This window comes from Drosophila subobscura, chromosome A (assembly GCF_008121235.1).
Source record: "Drosophila subobscura isolate 14011-0131.10 chromosome A, UCBerk_Dsub_1.0, whole genome shotgun sequence".
NCBI classification, from domain to species: domain Eukaryota; kingdom Metazoa; phylum Arthropoda; class Insecta; order Diptera; family Drosophilidae; genus Drosophila; species Drosophila subobscura.
In genome coordinates this window covers 586462-606341 of record NC_048530.1, presented here as the reverse complement: position 1 = coordinate 606341, position 19880 = coordinate 586462, and the positions used below count along the sequence as shown (strand labels likewise).

Below are 19880 nucleotides of genomic sequence, written 5' to 3'. Positions count from 1 at the left end.
ATTTTATCAATTTATAAAGAGATAAAACCCATGTTTTTTTTGCATTTCTGTCCCGCCGTAACGGACTTATCCAATAATGCGGTGCTTTCTCCATACATTGTTGAAATAACACACTCCTCCTGCTTTCATGCAAAATTAGAATTTTTAACGTGTTTCATCTTGTAAAGCCTAGTACTCAGATCGAAAGAAAGGGGTCGCAAAAAAAATCAGGGATGATATTCGTATGGAACCGATAAGAAAATGTTGTGCGCACAAGTTACCTTCTAGCGGCTGTTCGCCAGGCAGTACACAGATCGACTCAGATCGAACAAATCTAGAAAGTCAGACGATAGTATTTTATGGTAGCGATAGTATTCGTTGCTATGTACCAACACATACCAACGAATACCACACAAATACTATCAATACCACACAAATACTATCAATACCACAAAATACTATCGTCTGACTTTCTAGATTATTTCGGCCTGTTTTTTGGTCGATCTGAGTACTGCCTGGCGTACAGCCGCTAGAAAGTAACTTGTGCGCACAAAAATTTCTTATCGGTTCCATACGAATATCATCCCTGATTTTTCTAGCGGCCCCTTTTTTTCGATCTGAGTACTATGCTTTACCATCGCGACGTCGTAAAAACAATTGCCTCTGAAACTAGGGAGCAGTTCCTATTTTTGTTTGCTTTTTTTTAAATATACTCCCACGCACATCTCCGTTCCCCGACGCCAGTATAGAATTGTACACTACGATCCTAGTCAAATTAAATTGAATATTTTCATTTTTTTTGTCTCTGCTTACAATCTTCTTCTTCTGCGTTCTCTTGTCGATATATCAGCTATCGATATATGGCAAAAGCATTGGATCGGGAACGAGTTCAATGGATCGTACTTTTTTCACGGTCCATTTCTCAAAATCCGATCTATGATTTCTTGTATCAAATACGCTGATCAAGTGCGTTCACCAGGACAATGTCCAGTTGTTCAGGTGAACGCGCCCATTGTTTGTCGACAGAAACACACGCACACACATTATCAGCGTATTTTTTTGAAAATGGAAAAATATATTTCGGTGTTTTTCTGAGGGTTAGACCATATATATTATACCGATAATTTCGCGGTCACACTGATTCTGTCAGCAGCATCATCGAACCCATGTTACTTTTTTATATTACTGACGACCGATGTTCACCTGAGTTTTAATCAGTTATGTCAAAGAAATCAGTTAAAACGAACAGTCTGCTCAATCTAGCGGACTTTAGTTTTTTAGAACTAAAAGCTGAACTTAATAGCATTCTAAAGGTCAAAAGCCGTGAAAAGCTAAATTTGGTCGAGAACGAGCCCGACTTCTGGAAATTTGTAAAGAAATATGAGTGCATGTTGCGCAGTATGGGCCAGACAGTGCTTCCACAAGTGTTGCCGGAGCTAGAGCTTGTAAGACCACAGCCATATCACATTAGCAAGCACCTGGCTATTCATCTGAATGAGCGTGCCTTACACAAAGAACAAGATAACATTAGCGAGGTGCAATCGCAATTCCAGCAGCTACTGGTCATCTACCTAGACTTCACACAAAAAGAGAAGTTTAAACGTATTAAAAAACTGCGCCATGCTCAGAGAAATTTACCGATTGCCCGATTCAAGGCTGATTTGCATGCGGCAATGGGTTCGTCCCGTGTGGTCATTATCGCCGGCGACACGGGATGCGGAAAGTCCACACAAGTTCCGCAGTTCCTCTTTGATTTTGGTTATCGCAGCATAGGTAAGTTAGTGTTTGTGACCACTTCAGTAGCCGAGCTAATTCCTCTTTATTACATTTCAGTGTGTACTCAACCGCGACGCTTGGCATGCGTGTCGCTGTCGAAGCGAGTGGCCCAGGAGCTGCTGGAAGAGTTTGGCAGTAAGGTGGGATTCCAGATTCGGTTCGAGCGAAGGAAAACTAAGCAAACGAACATACTGTTCATCACGGAAGGTCTGTTACTTCGCCAACTAGCGATTTCTTCTAATCTAGATGACTATGACGTCCTCATTCTGGACGAGATACACGAGCGGAATCTCTTTGGAGACTTCCTGCTAGGTGTGAGCAAATGTCTGCTGCGAAGCAAGCCACAGATAAAACTAATCCTTATGTCGGCCACCATCAATGTGGAACTGTTCCAATGTTACTTTAAAGAGGAGGGGGCTCTGTTGGTGCAGGTGCCGGGACGGGTGTTTCCCATAAAACTGCGCTACATTCCCCCCCCAACGATGGAGTTAAAAGCCGGCCAAGCCACGGCGAGGTCTAATCGTTCGCAGGGAACGCGCATCGACCCAGCTCCATTCGTGCAAGTTCTTAACCTGATTGACCAGCAATATCCCTGTAAGCTCAGACAACCAAATTAAACGATTATATGTACGTTCTTGAGACCTTCGGCGTTCGCTTTTAGCCACCGAGCGCGGTGATGTGCTCATCTTTGTAAGCGGCGTTAGCGAGATCGACACCATCTGCGAGGCCATCCAGGAGTACGCGACCCAGCAAAGGCACTGGATCGTTCTGCCACTTCACAGTGGACTGGCACTAACCGAGCAAGACAAGGTTTTCGATTATGCACCCGAAGGCTCGCGCAAGTGCATAGTATCCACGAATATTTCCGAAACTTCGCTTACTGTGGACGGTGTGCGGTTTGTAGTCGATTCGGGAAAGGTCAAAGAGATGAGCTATGATGCAGCGTGTAAGGGACAACGCCTTAAGGAGTTCTGGGTTTCCAAATCATCGGCGGAACAGCGTAAAGGTCGCGCAGGTCGCACAGGACCAGGAGTAAGTTCAATTATTAACCGAGTGGACTTGTCCCAGCTCTTAACCATGTCTGCTTACTTCCCTCAGTTCTGTTTTCGCCTCTACTCACAGCAGCAATTTGATGCGTTCGAGCCGTATCCTGCTCCAGAAATCTACCGCGTCCCTTTGGACACAATGTTGTTGCAAATGGTAACCATGGGACTGCCCGACGTCAGGGCCTTCCCCTTCATTGAGCCTCCAGAGCCAGAGCTCATCGAACATACCATTCTATCACTAAAGCAGCAAGTAAGCATCCATATAGCTATAGTTGTGTGCAATTAAATAGTAAGTAGTGCCGCACGTCATCGCTTTCACAACTATCTTAGAGACCATTCTAGTTCCATTCTAGATCATTCGAATTAAACAAGTGATACCTTTTTGAACAGACTGGAATCATTAAAACCCGAAACACAATTATCACATTTGCATTCCATCTTCTTTATCATGACTTTAGTCGAGTACCCATGAAATCTTCTGATCAATGAAATAGTAGTGCTAGTAGTCAAAAAAATTTAAAAACAAATCAAATCTTATAAAAAATATCACCATCAGTGAGCTTCATTATACCCGGTACTCGAAGAGTAAATAGGGTATATTGTATTTGTGGGGAATAACGGTTGTATGTAACGTACAGAAGGAAACGTTTCCGACCCCATAAAGTATATTTATTCTTGATCATCATCAAAAGCCGAGTCGATAGAGCCATGTCTGTCTGTCCGTCTGTCCGTCCGTCCGTCCGTCCGTCCGTATTGTTGAGCGCCTGGATCTCAGACACTATAAAAGTTGAGCGCCTTTTGGATCCATCACACTGACACTATAAAAATGCTAAAGAAAGCACCAAATTTTTTGAAGATCCATAAACTTTCCGTGTGATGCTCACAAATTGGGATCTGTTTATTATACCCACAATAAAGAAATTAATTTCAAAAATGAACCCCCCCCCCGCAATATTTGGGCAAATTCACACTCTGTTTTGCCTCCTGCCCTGAAATCTACAATTTTGAAGCCGTGAGTCTGCAGTGTGGGTCTGGGGAAGGGAGGCGAGCTAAAGGAGCGTGTTGGTGTGAGAAGTGTTGTAGATGTAGGTGACAGATGAAGAAAAAATTAAATATTTGACAAATAACCGCTAATGTACAGATGTTGTACTGAGTGCCGGGTATAAAAGTTGTGACGCGTAAGAAGCGTCTCACACGTCCCTTCTCGTTTTTTAATTGTAACTTTTAAGGATATTGTATAGCTTGATCTTGCCTTCGACCCTTCGAATAAAACGTTTCCGACCCCATAAAGTATATATATTCTTGATCAGCATCAATAGCCAAGTCGATAGAGCCATGCCTGTCTGTCCGTCTGTCCGTCCGTCCGTCCGTCTTGTTGAGCGCCCGGATCTCAGAGACTATAAAAGCTAGAGCCACCAAATTTTGCATTCAGACTTCTGTATGCTCACACTGATACAAGTGTATTTAAAAAATGAGCCCCGCCCCCGCAAAAGGGCAAAACCCTCCCAAATCTACAATTTTGAAGATAAAAGAAAACTATTCCAAGATAACCATTCCGTAGGGAATGACAATATCTATCAGATCACCAAATTGGGACCCGATTGGAGCATTATGGCCACAATGAAGAAATTAATTTGCAGTGGCAAAACCCACCCCGTCCCGCAGCTTATATTTGTTTTTTGCACATTCTGTCATTCACACTCTGCTTCGCGCAGTGTGTGGCGTCTTCCCCTGCCGTTCCTCTGCCGCTGCCACAGCCGTGGCTAAACCCACCCCGTCCCGCAGCTTATATTTGTTTTTTTCACATTTTCTCATTCACACTCTGCTTCTGCTGTGTGCGGCCACTGCCTCCGCTAAGGTACAGATGTAGTACTGAGTGCCGGGTATAAAAGGTGTGACGCGTAAGAAGCGTCTCACACGTCCCTTCTCGTTTTCTTTACGACTTTACTTCCGTGTCAATGAGGTCCCATGCAAGCGTCAATAGGATTTCAGCCAATAATTCTTGAACCACTTGACTTGACTTGCCGGAATTGCAGTTATTATAATCCATTTGGCATTCTCCTATAAGATTTCGATGGCATTCAGATCCAGGTACTGAGTTGGATATGGCAAAACGCCGATCTTTTCGGATGAAACCCGATTCCTGGCGAGTGAGTATTTCAGATAATTATCTTCTTGAAAGGAATATGAATTTAGTATATGAAAAAATACGCTGGCCCACACAATTTTGTGAAATACTCCAACGCCAGGCTAGGAAGGCCCGTTTTACATAGGCTGGAGCTCAGAAGGCTTATCCCAACATGACCAATACTGTCTTTCAAGAATTTGGGCACTAACGCCAAACATATTCTCTTCTTTAATTCTTACCACATAATACAATCAGTCAATAATAACACTACCAAACACAATTTTCCCGCTTCGAATCAAACCAATTTTTAGACCCGGTACTCGAAGAGTAAATAGGGTATATTGTATGTATGTAACCACTAAGCAAACAACACATAGAGACTGCAAATCAAGTCAAAACTGGCTGCCTAATCAGTATAGTGGATCGGCTCCCATTGGCTTCGGCTCTTGGTGAGAGAGCCTTCGGCTGAGAGAATTTGGCGTTGGCTCTCTTGAACATCGAACCCAAAGTGACTCTCGCAAAAACAAAGTTTTGTTTCGTCTTCAAGTCTGCTTCGCAATTTCATGTGTGCGGTGACACATACATATGTACATACATACATGATGGCAATGCGTGTATCCATTCTCGACTTCAATTTTTAGCGTTTGAGACGTCTGGCATTTTTCTGTTTTTCTGAGATCACATACCCTTTTTTTCAAACTTGCGACTTTATGAAGCAGCTTGCCCCAAATAAAAATAAATTGATTTTGTGTATCCCCTCTATGCTCATATATTTCTTAAATACATTTAGGACGAAAGGGATAAACGGTTATAAACATCTAAAAATGTATACATATAACAACAATTGACTTGGCGTTGCAAATATTTTCCATTAGAGTATTCAGCGTACACTGTATGAATAAACATAGATAGACACACACGAGACTGCGAAAGCGACTTGAAAAGATAAACAAATAAATTCTTTTTCGGCACAGCTGCCATGACTCCACTTATAACTCTGTTTATTCACACAGTGTACGCTGAATACTCTAATGGAAAATATTTGCAACGCCAAGTCAATTGTTGTTATATGTATACATTTTTAGATGTTTATAACCGTTTATCCCTTTCGTCCTAAATGTATTTAAGAAATATATGAGCATAGAGGGGATACACAAAATCAATTTATTTTTATTTGGGGCAAGCTGCTTCATAAAGTCGCAAGTTTGAAAAAAAGGGTATGTGATCTCAGAAAAACAGAAAAATGCCAGACGTCTCAAACGCTAAAAATTGAAGTCGAGAATGGATACACGCATTGCCATCATGTATGTATGTACATATGTATGTGTCACCGCACACATGAAATTGCGAAGCAGACTTGAAGACGAAACAAAACTTTGTTTTTGCGAGAGTCGCTTTGGGTTCGATGTTCAAGAGAGCCAACGCCAAATTCTCTCAGCCGAAGGCTCTCTCACCAAGAGCCGAAGCCAATGGGAGCCGATCCACTATACTGATTAGGCAGCCAGTTTTTACTTGATTTGCAGTCTCTATGTGTTGTTTGCTTAGTGATGTAACGCAGAGAAGGAAACGTTTCCGACCCCACAGAGTATATATATTCAAATATTATTGATCAGCATCAGTAGCCGAGTCGATATAGCCATGTCTGTCTGTCCGTCCGTCTGTCCGTCCTGATGAGCGCCTAGTACTCTTTGAAATACACTTGTAACAGGAGTTACAAGAAGTCTGCACATACAGAAGTCTGGATGCACAATTTGGTGGCTCTAGCTTTTATAGTCTCTGAGATCCAGGCGCTCAACAAGACGGATTTGAAATACACTTGTAACAGTGTGATATCACAGCAGTCTGAATGCAAAATTTGGTTGCTGTAGCTTTTATAGTCCCAACTATGCAGGTGCTCATCAAGACGGACGGACAGACGGACCGACAGACATATTATATGTAGCTATATCGACTCGGGTATTGATGCTGACAAAAAATACATAAGTATATACATATGTATGTATACTATATAGGGTCGGAAACGTTTCCTTCTGTGCGTTGCGCACATTGCTCCGACCATTCTTCGAGTACCGGTTATAAAAATACAGGAACGAAAGTTGTATGGGAAAGTTCTTGCCAGATCATTGCAATCAGTCTTACATATGTATGTATGTGTGCACATGCACACTAATGTGATTCGATTTGAATCAAACTTGTAACTCTTACGTAAATAATATTTACATATGTAAGAAAGATTATATAGTTAGTATTAGTATGAAGCAGGGCTCGGCTCGGCCATATTTATTGTGCATAGGACAAGGCTCTGCCGCGGCGCTGCCGTTCACGTGCACGCGTATTACAGTGAATCGTACCAATACCAATACTTTGAAATGTTCCGATATGCATGCGCCTTCACACAGAAACTCAAAAACGGCGCGTTTATTGTTTGGGAACCGAGCCCTAGGGCTCGGTATAGAGCATGGCTCGGCACGGCCATAAAGAAACTATATAAGGAGGTCTCGTCGGCAAAAATTAGGAAATAGTGCGAGTTAAAGGGCTCTCGCTGAGGGCTGAGGGCACTCGCTGTGTGAGGGCAACGACAATGGAGTAATCAGCACACTCCATCATTTAAAGCAGGGCTCGGCACCCATACAATTAACGAGACGTTTTTGCGTTTGTGTGTGAAGACGCACGCAAAACGGAACATTGGTATTGGTACGAATCACTGTAGTACGCGTGTACGTGAGGGCAGCGCAGCAGCCGCGCAGCAGCAGCGCATTTTTCCGCACCCCAGGGAAAGGGCCGTGCCGAGCCCTGATTTAAAGGCAATGTGAAAAAACATAATAATTGTTTTATAATTTAATTTTTAATAGTTTGCTACATGATAGTGGTCTTTGCTTTAAAAAAATAAACATTTTGAAAAAATGTGAAAAAAAAAATGTTGTCCGCAACCAACCTTCTGCGTCGACAAGCAAACGAACACTGAGAATTAGGAAAAGCAACGAGTAACTCTGCCACCGACGAGACCTCCTTATATAGTTTATTTATGCACATGCAATTGTTTTTCAAAATTTCATTCGCAAATACTGACCAGCACTTTCGACAGTATGCTATAAATCTGAGAATGACTTCCAGGGCGAATTATGTACATACATACAGTTGTGTTCAATGAAATAGTAGTGCCGCACCCCATCACTTTCACAACTATTTTTGAGACCCTTCCAGTCTTTCAAATTAAACAATTTATACCTTTTTGAAAAGATTGGAACGTAAGCATTATAAACCCGATGAAATCTTATTCCATTTGTATTCCATCTTCTTGTTTTACATTAATTTAGAAAAATACCCATGAAAACTGCTGTTCAATAAAATAGTAGTGCTGGGTGCAAGTATTAAAAAAAATTAAAAAACAAATTAAATCAATTCAAAAGAGTTACCATCAGTAAGCTTAGTTTATATATTGAATATTTTGATGAAAGAAATGTTTGAATATAGAGGTACTTTTGTTTTTGGAGCGTAGAAGTAATCATTGAACGGTCCAAAATGGGAGATTTTAGAATTAGACTAAAAACTAAAATCAGGAGGCATAATGGAATTCAAAACTAATTTGAATGTGCTTTTACTGTTATATTTAATAGTTTAAACTAAAAAAAGCAGCCTGAAAAATTATTTTTTATGCGAAAAAATTGTCTTTTAGTAGATGGTCGAAGATGGTCGAAGGCAAAGTCAAGGTCTTCAATATCCTCAAAAATTATGAAAACAATTTTATATCACACTGTAAGTTTTATGACAGCTCGTTGACGAATGACTTCATATTATTTAATTGCAAGAAGTCCCAGAAAGCTACGCATTTGTCTCTGAGAGTATAGGGGTATACAGCTAAAGTTTGCAAGAACGCATTTGGCTGAGCTATGTCGCAGAGACAAAAAAATACTTTTGACTGATGAGTGTAAAGTTGTATATTATGGTAAGAAATAACAAAAAGAATAGGTTTGGCGTTCACAGACATCAGATTAGTGTTCAAATTCTTGAAAAAAACGGTATTGGGCATGTTGGGCTGATCCTTATGAGCTCCAGTCCACATGAAGTGGTACTTCCTAGCCTCCTAGTTGGAGCATTTTACAAAATTGTGTGGGCCAGCATGCTTTTTCATACATAACATTCATATTCCAGTTGAAAAAAACCTTTGAAAAGGAGCTTTCAACAAGATAATGATCCTAAATACTCAAGAAAGCTCGCCAACTGAGTGGGGAAATTGGGTTTCTTCTGAAAAGATCGACGTTTTTCGATGTTTAAATCAGTCCCTGGATCTGAATGTTATCAATATCTTATGGGGAAATGCCAAATGCATTATAATAAATGCAATTCCGGCATCCAGAGTAAGGTTAGAGCCAGTGGTTGAAAAAGGATTGGCTAAAATCCTATTGGAGCTTGGGCAGGACCTTATTAATTCCTTCTAGGCGGGAGTAAGGAAGTAACTAAATCAAAATTATTAAAAAACTAAATATTAAACCTCAAGAAACATGTAGAATATGAAAGATAGGTATTTTAGGTATAAGTTTCGGTTTTTTTTTCGATTTTCAAAAAAATTCACTACTATTTCATTGAACAGCAGTTTTCATGGGTATTTTTGTAAAGTCATGTAAATCAAGAAGATGAAATGCAATTAATCCAAAATTCCTTCTGGTTCGTAATGTGTACATTCCAGGCTTTCTAAAAAGGTATCACTTGTTTAATTTGGATGATTAAAAATGTCTTAAAAATAGTTTTGAAAGTGGTGAGGTGCGGCACTACTATTTCATTGAACACAGCTGTACATACATACATGTTCTCAATATCGAATCGATAATAAGTACATGACTACATATGTATGTATTTCTTTTGCGCCTATCCACTATCCAATAGGGCGCCATTAGCGTTGAGGAAAAGATCACCCCATTAGGCAGCTCATTGAGTAACCTGCCAGTGGAACTATCCATTGGCAAAATGCTGCTAATGGGCTGCGTGTTCCCAGAGGTGGATCAGCTGTTGACACTTGCCGCCATGCTTAGCGTGCAAAATCCGCTTACCAGTCGTGCGTACACGAACCCGCGCTGCGAACGGGAGCGTCAGCCTCTGGAATCCTCGCAGGGAGATCTCTTCACTCTGATGAGTGCCTACCGTGAGTGGCTGAAATTGAAAATAGCCCGGGAAAATACCAGGAAATGGTGCCATCGTCTAGGCATTGAGGAGCAACGTTTCTATGAGGTCAGCAAGTTGCGCCAGCAATTTCAGCGTATCTTGGACGGCAGTGGCATGGCTCCTCCCAGCACTTCTGGTCCGCTGACTAGTGCCGAAAGAGCCAGACGGCACGGTGAAGTTCGCCAACTAAAGACTCTCAAGCGGCGCCAGCGCTTTGAGCAGCCCCGACACCCCAAACTACTCAAGAATCAGCATAAGGGCATGGAGCAGCATGGAGGGCAGTACAACGAGCTGGATGAGAGCTGCGAGGACATGCGCGACGTGGACTTTCGCTTGCGTCACGATGCCCGCCAGCTCGCCCTACTTCAGCGCTCGTCATGTCTAGACCGCAACAAGGACGTGATTTTTCTGAAGCTGCTACTGGTAAGCGGTTTCTACCCCCAACTGGCCATCGGTGATGAGTTCAACTACTGCAAGGGAGGGGGGAAACAGTTCTTTCACACCCGACTGAAACCATTCCTCTCTCTGCATCCGAACTCCCACTTCGCCAAGTACTACGATTGCCTTAAGCTCGCCGAAAGTGACCTAATATCAAAGCCGGACTACTACACGCCCAAGCATCCTCTCAGTGAGCGCCATCAACTGCTGTGCTATCAGTAATTAACATGGAAATTACGATTGCTCAAAAATAAATACTATATAAACAGTTTTTTACAGGTCACTACTTGAGACTGCGAAGCCATACCTGATGAACTGCATTCGTTTGCCAGTGGCCCAAACACTTCTCCTATTTGGCTATGCGATCGATACGAACGAAGGCTTGACACAGATGGTCTTCGACGAGTGGGTCTGCCTGGATTTCCCTGTTCCTGGCAGCGGAATGAAGCTGCTGTGTCGAGCAATCAAACTTCGACGCCTTTGGAGCAGGCTGCTATATAACAAGCTTCATGGTACGTGGTCCTTTCAGGGAAGAAGTTGGTAGTATTCAAATTTTCGCGTTAACCCACACTTTGTATACCCGGTACTCGAAGAGTAAATAGGGTATATTGTATTTGTGCACAAAGTGAATGTATGTAACGCACAGAAGGAAACGTCTCCGACCCCATAAAGTATATATATTCTTGATCAGCATCAAGCCGAGTCGATTGAGCCATGTCTGTCTGTCCGTCTGTCCGTCCGTCTTGTTGAGCGCCTGGATCTCAGAGACCATAAAAGCTAGAGCCACCAAATTTTGCATCCATACTTCTGTGTGCTTACACTGTTACAAGTGTATTTAAAAAAAACAGCCACTCCCCCTTCCGCCTCCGCAAAAGGGCGAAAACCTCCCAAATCTCCCAATTTTCAAGATAGCAGAAAACTAAAAACGCCATTCCATAGGGAATGACTATGTCTATCAGATCACCAAATTGGGATCCGATTGGATCATTATTATAGCCACAATGAAGAAATTCATAATTTTCAGTGGCCAAACCCACCCCGTCCCGCAGCTTATAGCAGCACACTCTGCTTCGCGCAGTTTATGGCCTCTGCCCCTGACACGTCTCTGCCGCTGCCTCTGCCGCGACTCTGCCCTGACTCTGCAAAGTGTGTCTCTAGGGGAGGGTGGCGAGCTAAAGGAGCGTGTTGGCGTGAGCAGTGTTGTTGATGTAGATGACAGATAAAGAAAAAAATTTAAAATTTGATAAATAAACGCTAAAGTGCAGATGTATTACTGAGTGCCGGGTATAAAAGTTGTGACGCGTAAGAAGCGTCTCACACGTCCCTTCTCGTTTAGAGCTCAACAAAAGCGACACAGCTCCAGCTATTACTGAAAAAAACGTCACGCTTTGGCACGAGCTTATCGACTTCATGGGGCTGAATGTGCCGTACGCCGTGAGTCGACTGCTGCCAGCTGATCGCAAGAGGATTTACACACACCAATATCCAAAAACACTACTTGAAGAGCTAAAGGAAAATCCCTTTGCCATCGAATATCCCCTTAGTCCCAACATGTCAAAGGGCGGCATCAACGTCTCTGAACACGTCGTATACGGTTGTCTGGCGGGCCAGCCGTGGACACTGGCTATGCAAGCTGCCCTCCAGGAACAAGCCTGGCAATGCCAAAAATGTGACTTTAGGTTACAAAATGTTGATGTGCTCAAACAGCTGTTGCATCGTCTACAGTGTGAGGAGGTACCGAGACGTCTTAAGCCTGCCGGCTCAGTACAGGTACAGCAGTTATCCACAGCTCACATTGCGTCTAACGCTGGGCACTACTTTTGTAGGAGTTGCAAACGCCATTTGCCTATTTTCCCAATCGACATTTTACGACATAGACGGCAGTGTGTCAAATACGAAAAATAATGTCGCAGCTTTTAAGCATAACGCTAGTTTATGGTTGACTCGTCAGCCTGGACGTCATCTACATTACAACTACAACTAAAACTACAACCACATTATTTTAATTATACGCCAATATGATTCGTAGTTTAAAAAAACTGAATTTAAACCTCTGCCGCATGGGGAAAAAGTTCCAAAGTCAAAATATACAGGTTAACGAAAATTTAAAAAATGTTCTCGTATTTATACCCGGTACTCGAAGAGTAAATAGGGTGTATTTTATTTGTGGAAGCGTTTCCTACCCCATAAAGTATGCAGTGGCTCCATCGCATAATCGGACAAAAATTTGCTCTGTAAGAATGTGCTTAAAAAGTATATAGAAATGCGTTAAACCAACCGTTTTTTTACTTTTTATACAACTTTATAGTATTATTTATCCAAATCATAAACAAAAAGTAATACTTTTTAGTGAGAACAGTTAGTTTTAATCGAAAAACCCAAAAAGTAATGTTTTGAGACTCAACGCATAATCGGACAGGGCAAAAATGCCAAAGGAGATCCCAGTTTTTTTTCCAAATATCTTTTCAAAGTCCCGGTTTTTCTTATCGAATATATGCCCTGGGTGCCTGGATATATACCTGACAAAACAAAAACATTTTGTATGCCCCGCCCCAGGAGAGCAAGGCCTAGTCAAAATTATTCGGGAAGGCCACGGCTAAATTTTATATAAGAGGCAGCGGCAGAGACGTGTCAGGGGCAGAGGCCATAAACTGCGCGAAGCAGAGTGTGCTGCTATAAGCTGCGGGACGGGGTGGGTTTGGCCACTGAAAATAAATTTCTTCATTGTGGCTATAATAATGATCCAATCGGATCCAAATTTGGTGATCTAATAGATATGGTCATTCCCTACGGAATGGCGTTTTTCTGTTATCTTTAAAATTGTAGGAGGTTTGGGAGGTTTTTGCCCTTTTGAGGGAGCGGGGCTCATTTTTGAAATACACTGGTTAAAGTGTGAGCATACAGCAGTCTGGTGCCAAAGTGGTGGCTCTAGCTCTTATAGTCTCTGAGAACTAGCCGACAAACAAGACGGACAGACGGATGGACGGACAGACAGACATGGCTCAATCGACTCGGCTATTGATGCTGATAAAGAATATATATACTTTATGGGGTCGGAGACGTTTCCTTCTGTGCGTTACACACATTCTTTTGTGCACAAATACAATATATTTTACGCTATTTACGCTTCGAGTACCGGGTATACAAATGGGAATTTTAGATGATATAGCATCAAAACACCTTATTCGACAAATTAATTTTCTCAGAGCTCACAAATGGGCTAGGTCGGTATCTTTAATAAAAATGTTACTTTTTCAATGTAAGACCCACTCTTTGGGAAAACGTCTTTTCCCGATAAATTTTAATGTAGGTTCTAGTTTTTATGAATTTTTAAAGTTATTTTGACTAATTTTTTTTAATATTAAATGCCCTTTTGGCCTATAAAATTTAGCCGTGGCCTTTCCGAATAATTTTGACCAGCTTAAACTTATTATGGAACCTTATATTTATGTAGTGAACCATAGATTAGCCTTTTCCAACCTATTCGGTTTTTTTCCGAGCAGTTTTCCTTACATGGTCTAAGTCTATAGCAAGCGTAATAAAATATAAATATGTAAATAAGTTACCTCTCAATAAATTACGATAATAATATCGCTGCATAATTATATGGAAATCAGTTTTTATTGACATTTAATTTTTGTACATATCTCGTAGGACACCGTCAGTTAAACTGACCATTGTTAAACATTAATAAGAAACAATAATCTATGTAGCTTATACTCTTATAGCTTCTATCATCCTTCCTCCTAATGAAATATTCCATCTGTTGACATACCGCACATTCTATTCCATCACGCTCTCCCTTTCTTTCTCTCTCTCTTTTCCCATCATCTGACTACTACATGTGTATATACAGCTAATAGAGGCTTTGCTATACGCATGGAACTCCATAGAGCTATAGGTATGCCAGTGCCTAGTAAAATCCATTCCAAATCGCTTATAGGCTGTTACGAATACGAAATACAAAATCAGAGTTACTCAATTAATTCAACTACTTTTTGAAGAACAATAAGTCTAGTGCACTTTTTATACCCGGTACTCGAAGAGTAAATAGGGTATATTGTATTTGTGCACAAAGTGAATGTATGTAACGCACAGAAGGAAACGTCTCCGACCCCATAAAGTATATATATTCTTGATCAGCATCAATAGCCGAGTCGATTGAGCCATGTCTGTCTGTCCGTCCGTTTTGTTGAGCGCCTGGATCTCAGAGACCATAAAAGCTAGAGCCACCAAATTTTGCATCCATACTTCTGTGTGCTCACACTGTTACAAGAGTATTTCAAAAAAGAGCCACGCCCCCTTCCGCCTCCGCAAAAGGGCGAAAACCTCCCAAATCTACAATTTTCAAGATAGCAGAAAACTAAAAACGCCATTCCGTTTTGGGGCATTATTGGAGCTTTATTATAGCCACAATGAAGAAATTAATTAGCCCCTGCCGTTCCTCCGCCTCTGCCATAGCCGTGGCTAAACCCACCCGTCCCGCAGCTTATATTTGTTTTTTGCACATTCTCTCATTCACACTCTGCTTCGCGCAGTGGCCGTACACTGGCCGTCTGCCGCTGGCTCTGCCCATGAAGCAACTATAAAGGAGATCTCGTCGGTGGCAGAGTTACTCGCTACTTTCCCCAATTTTCAGTGCTCGTGTGCTTGTCAATGCGGAAGGTTACAGCGAGAGCCCTTTCACTCGCACTTTTCACTCGCACTTTTCACTCGCACTTTTCACTCGCAAGTTTCCCTAGTTTTTGCCGACGAGACCTCCTTTATAGTTTCTTCATGGCTGTGCCTCTGCCGTGAGTCTGCGGTGTGTGGGTCTAGGGAAGGGGGGCGAGCTAAAGGAGCGTGTTGGTGTGAGAAGTGTTGTGGATGTAGATGACAGATCAAGAAAAAATTTAAAATTTGACAAAAAACCGCTAATGTACAGATGTAGTACTGAGTGCCGACGGAAGCGTCTCACGCGTCCCTTCTCGTTTTGTAATTTTAAAGTTTAAACACATGTGTACTGACACAACTCTTGTCAGATTGTGCGACTGAGCCACTGTACTCATTTACATCCATCTACATAAATCTGATATCCCCTTAAATTCTTTGAGTACCAGGTTTACCATTAATTATTTGCCAAAAATTATGTTTGCAGTTTAAGAGATATGCATAAGTCATCAAATAAAAATCGTGTATCAACTCGGCTGTTCATCCCGTTCTAGAATATATATGTATGTACATATATGTACATATGTGCGTTAAAAAATGTCCGACAAAGTTTAGAATACCTTTTCCAAAAGGTAGTATTCCCCCATTCCATATAAATAAATGTGGGTGCTAGGCGATGCATGAAAGATCTAATGGACGGATAGGGTTGAGGTTCTTTATAAGTGACGTAAGATTAGTGAAATGTGCTATGTACAAGTATTAATATTAAGATAATTTATTTCAACGAGCTGCGTGTGATTTCTATGTGTCCCGTTGTCTTCGTCTTTTGAGTTCAATGTATAATATAATCGAGGAACTCGTTGTTTCTTCATCTTTAGCTGCGCAGAAAAGAAAGAGACACATAATAAGGGCTTAAGTGGGCGAAAAAGTGTTTAAGGAGAGTGCTTCTAACTACCTGGGCTGCTGTGGATCCTCCACCTGCATCTGCATCTGCACCTGCACCTGAATCGACCTTCCCAGCTAACATGGTAGTACATTCAGCTTGTGATGTCGAAGGCTAGAGGAAAGAGGGATTATGGAGATTTAGTCTGTCGATTGCTCTAATTCTTACCTGTGTGTTCAGCGTTTGTTTCAGTGCAGCAGTAATTTTTTCTGGTACTGCCTTCCGAGGACTAGTTCGGGATTTTACTTCTCCTTCTGTTGTCGATGACGGCTACGAAAAATATAAAACTTGGAATTACTTGAAAATTTGTGATATAAACTCACCACTTCTGCCTCTATTTGACCGATGGATTGAGGGCGCTGCGATATCTTGGGACGATATGCCTGTATGGGCACAAAGTCTTTTATAGAAGAATAATGAGGTCTGGAACTGACTATATATTGCAGATGCTGGGGATGTTGTGCCTGATACTGTTTCTGCTCAAGTGTTGTCAGAGGGTTGCTGTTATTGTAGACTTCATGCCCCAGTTGTTTATTATAATATGCTTGGTTTCCGTTGTTATTAGTCATTGGGGAAATATGGGGGGGCATCTGTTGAGAATGCCGTTGTTGTATTTGATTCTGGTGATTAGCATGCTGCTGTGCGAGACACGCATCTTTCTGACGAAGATCTACCTCCAGTGTCTGCAGAGATTTAAAGCAATGTTGGCTCTGAACGCGGTTGGCTTGTTGTGCCTGCTGTTTTTGCTGCTGAGCCTCCTTCTGCCAAAAGAGCGGAGGCTGTGGCAGTTTCTAGGTCAAAATTCAGAGTTTGAAATTGGAAGAAAAATGTATCCAGACACGTTTGAAATTTCACTCACAGGCATTTGTCCAGGAAGTGGTCGCTCCACTATTTGTGATTGAAATTTCAGCGGCTGTTGCTGTTGCGGGTACATACGAGTTACATGACCAAGTGGCTGCTGCAGTGAGTCCTGCTCTTTATTCAAGCCCAGAAGCGACATGAGAGCTAGAGTCTGTTCTTGTGGCGTCGCGATCGCTGGCGATGTGATGCTTGGTTTCGGCACTGTGCCAACACTGCCTCCCTGAAGTCGAGTAGAGCTCTGGCCACAACTTTCCTTTGTGTCCTCCGCTTGAGGCTTAGTTTGCAAGGTCGAACGACCCCGGTTGGCAAAAAAACATTGCTGATGGCGTGCACCATCTTGAGCCGACTTGGCCTGCTCAAATTTAGACGGGAAGTCGGACCGCGGCTTGACAACTCATGGGCTATCTCAGCTTTCATCGTGATTTCATTCCAGTTCGACCCTGCAGCCGTAACATAACGGCTGCTAGTCACCTGTGGGTGCTGCTGCTGCCGTTGTAGCTTTATATTCTGTTGTTCTCGCTTTTCTATACGAGGGGCGTTCGTTTGGTTGGAATGATGAAAGCTCTGTCGCCTTTTCTGAATTTCTGACTGCTGATTCTGTCCATTTTCTAAGCGAGAGAATTTTGGGAATTAGCTGACATCGATTTCGTTGGGCCAAAAGTGAAGCAGGTAGAACAAGGTTCATGGCTATGGCCATGGCTGTAGCTATCGAAATTCACTTATGGATAAAAGAGGGTGGATGTACTACTCACCATTTAAGCAAATTACAATGAGAGCATTTTCTGGTATCTTGTAAACACGCTCCTCCGCTATGCCGTGGATGTCGTTGCAGTTGGGAATGGACTTGTCGAAGAGAACCTCACAGAAGGTGTCGATGGCATGAACGCACTCTAGCCGAACAGGATTGGGATCGGTGACAGTGTACGCCAATGACGGTGCCTTTGATGCCGACTGGAACCATGTAGATGGTGCGAACGATAATGACGCGATCGAAGAGGCGCACAGGTCGACATGATATATTGTGGCTATAATAATGATCCAATCGGATCCCAATTTGGTTATCTAATAGATATGGTCATTCCCTACGGAATGGCGTTTTTAGTTTTCTGTTATCTTTAAAATTGTAGGAGGTTTGGGAGGTTTTTGCCCTTTTGAGGGGGCGGGGCTCATTTTTTAAATACACTGGTTTCAGTGTGAGCATACAGCAGTCTGGTGCCAAAGTGGTGGCTCTAGCTCTTATAGTCTCTGAGAACTAGCCGACAAACAAGACAGACGGACGGACGGACAGACAGACATGGCTCAATCGACTCGGCTATTGATGCTGATAAAGAATATATATACTTTATGGGGTCGGAGACGTTTCCTTCTGTGCGTTACACACATTCTTTTGTGCACAAATACAATATACCCTATTTACGCTTCGAGTACCGGGTATACAAATGGGAATTTTAGATGATATAGCATCAAAACATCTTATTCGACAAATTTATTTTCTCAGAGCTCACAAATGGGCTAGGTCGGTATCTTTAATAAAAATGTTACTTTTTCAATGTAAGACCCACTCTTTGGGAAAACGTCTTTTCCCGATAAATTTTAATGTAGGTTCTAGTTTTTATGAATTTTTAAAGTTATTTTGACTAATTTTTTTTAATATTAAATGCCCTTTTGGCCTATAAAATTTAGCCGTGGCCTTTCGAATAATTTTGACCAGCTTAAACTTATTATGGAACCTTATATTTATGTAGTGAACCATAGATTAGCCTTTTCCAACCTATTCGGCGATTTTCCGAGCAGTTTTCCTTACATGGTCTAAGTCTATAGCAAGCGTAATAAAATATAAATATGTAAATAAGTTACCTCTCAATAAATTACGATAATAATATCGCTGCATAATTATATGGAAATCAGTTTTATTGACATTTAATTTTTGTACATATCTCGTAGGACACCGTCAGTTAAACTGACCATTGTTAAACATTAATAAGAAACAATAATCTATGTAGCTTATACTCTTATAGCTTCTATCATCCTTCCTCCTAATGAAATATTCCATCTGTTGACATACCGCACATTCTATTCCATCACGCTCTCCCTTTCTTTCTCTCTCTCTTTTCCCATCATCTGACTACTACATGTGTATATACAGCTAATAGAGGCTTTGCTATACGCATGGAACTCCATAGAGCTATAGGTATGCCAGTGCCTAGTAAAATCCATTCCAAATCGCTTATAGGCTGTTACGAATACGAAATACAAAATCAGAGTTACTCAATTAATTCATCTACTTTTTGAAGAACAATAAGTCTAGTGCACTTTTTATACCCGGTACTCGAAGAGTAAATAGGGTATATTGTATTTGTGCACAAAGTGAATGTATGTAACGCACAGAAGGAAACGTCTCCGACCCCATAAAGTATATATATTCTTGATCAGCATCAATAGCCGAGTCGATTGAGCCATGTCTGTCTGTCCGTCCGTTTTGTTGAGCGCCTGGATCTCAGAGACCATAAAAGCTAGAGCCACCAAATTTTGCATCCATACTTCTGTGTGCTCACACTGTTACAAGAGTATTTCAAAAAAGAGCCACGCCCCCTTCCGCCTCCGCAAAAGGGCGAAAACCTCCCAAATCTACAATTTTCAAGATAGCAGAAACTAAAAACGCCATTCCGTTTTGGGGCATTATTGGAGCTTTATTATAGCCACAATGAAGAAATTAATTAGCCCCTGCCGTTCCTCCGCCTCTGCCATAGCCGTGGCTAAACCCACCCCGTCCCGCAGCTTATATTTGTTTTTTGCACATTCTCTCATTCACACTCTGCTTCGCGCAGTGGCCGCACACTGGCCGTCTGCGCGGGCTCTGCCCATGAAGCAACTATAAAGGAGATCTCGTCGGTGGCAG

General features: G+C 41.9%; 2 protein-coding genes across 2 annotated transcripts; one reads left to right on the top strand and one right to left on the bottom strand.

Annotated features, from left to right (window-relative positions):
• The first annotated feature begins 1128 nt into the window (after positions 1-1128).
• On the top strand, positions 1129-12627 carry LOC117889582 (probable ATP-dependent RNA helicase DHX34). Its single transcript, XM_034793988.1, has 7 exons — positions 1129-1752; positions 1813-2349; positions 2417-2787; positions 2854-3051; positions 9814-10745; positions 10807-11039; positions 11864-12627. Exons 1-7 carry the CDS (start codon positions 1200-1202, stop codon positions 12430-12432), a joined length of 3393 nt encoding a protein of 1130 aa, XP_034649879.1. The 5' UTR covers positions 1129-1199; the 3' UTR covers positions 12433-12627.
• A 3242-nt stretch (positions 12628-15869) lies between these two features.
• Positions 15870-17919, bottom strand: LOC117902670 (signal transducer and activator of transcription C-like). Its single transcript, XM_034814202.1, has 6 exons — positions 17734-17919; positions 16980-17589; positions 16444-16911; positions 16289-16390; positions 16133-16234; positions 15870-16055 (listed from the first exon to the last, which is right to left on the bottom strand). Exons 2-6 carry the CDS (start codon positions 17118-17120, stop codon positions 15924-15926), a joined length of 945 nt encoding a protein of 314 aa, XP_034670093.1. The 5' UTR covers positions 17121-17589; positions 17734-17919; the 3' UTR covers positions 15870-15923.
• Between the last annotated feature and the right edge of the window lie 1961 nt (positions 17920-19880).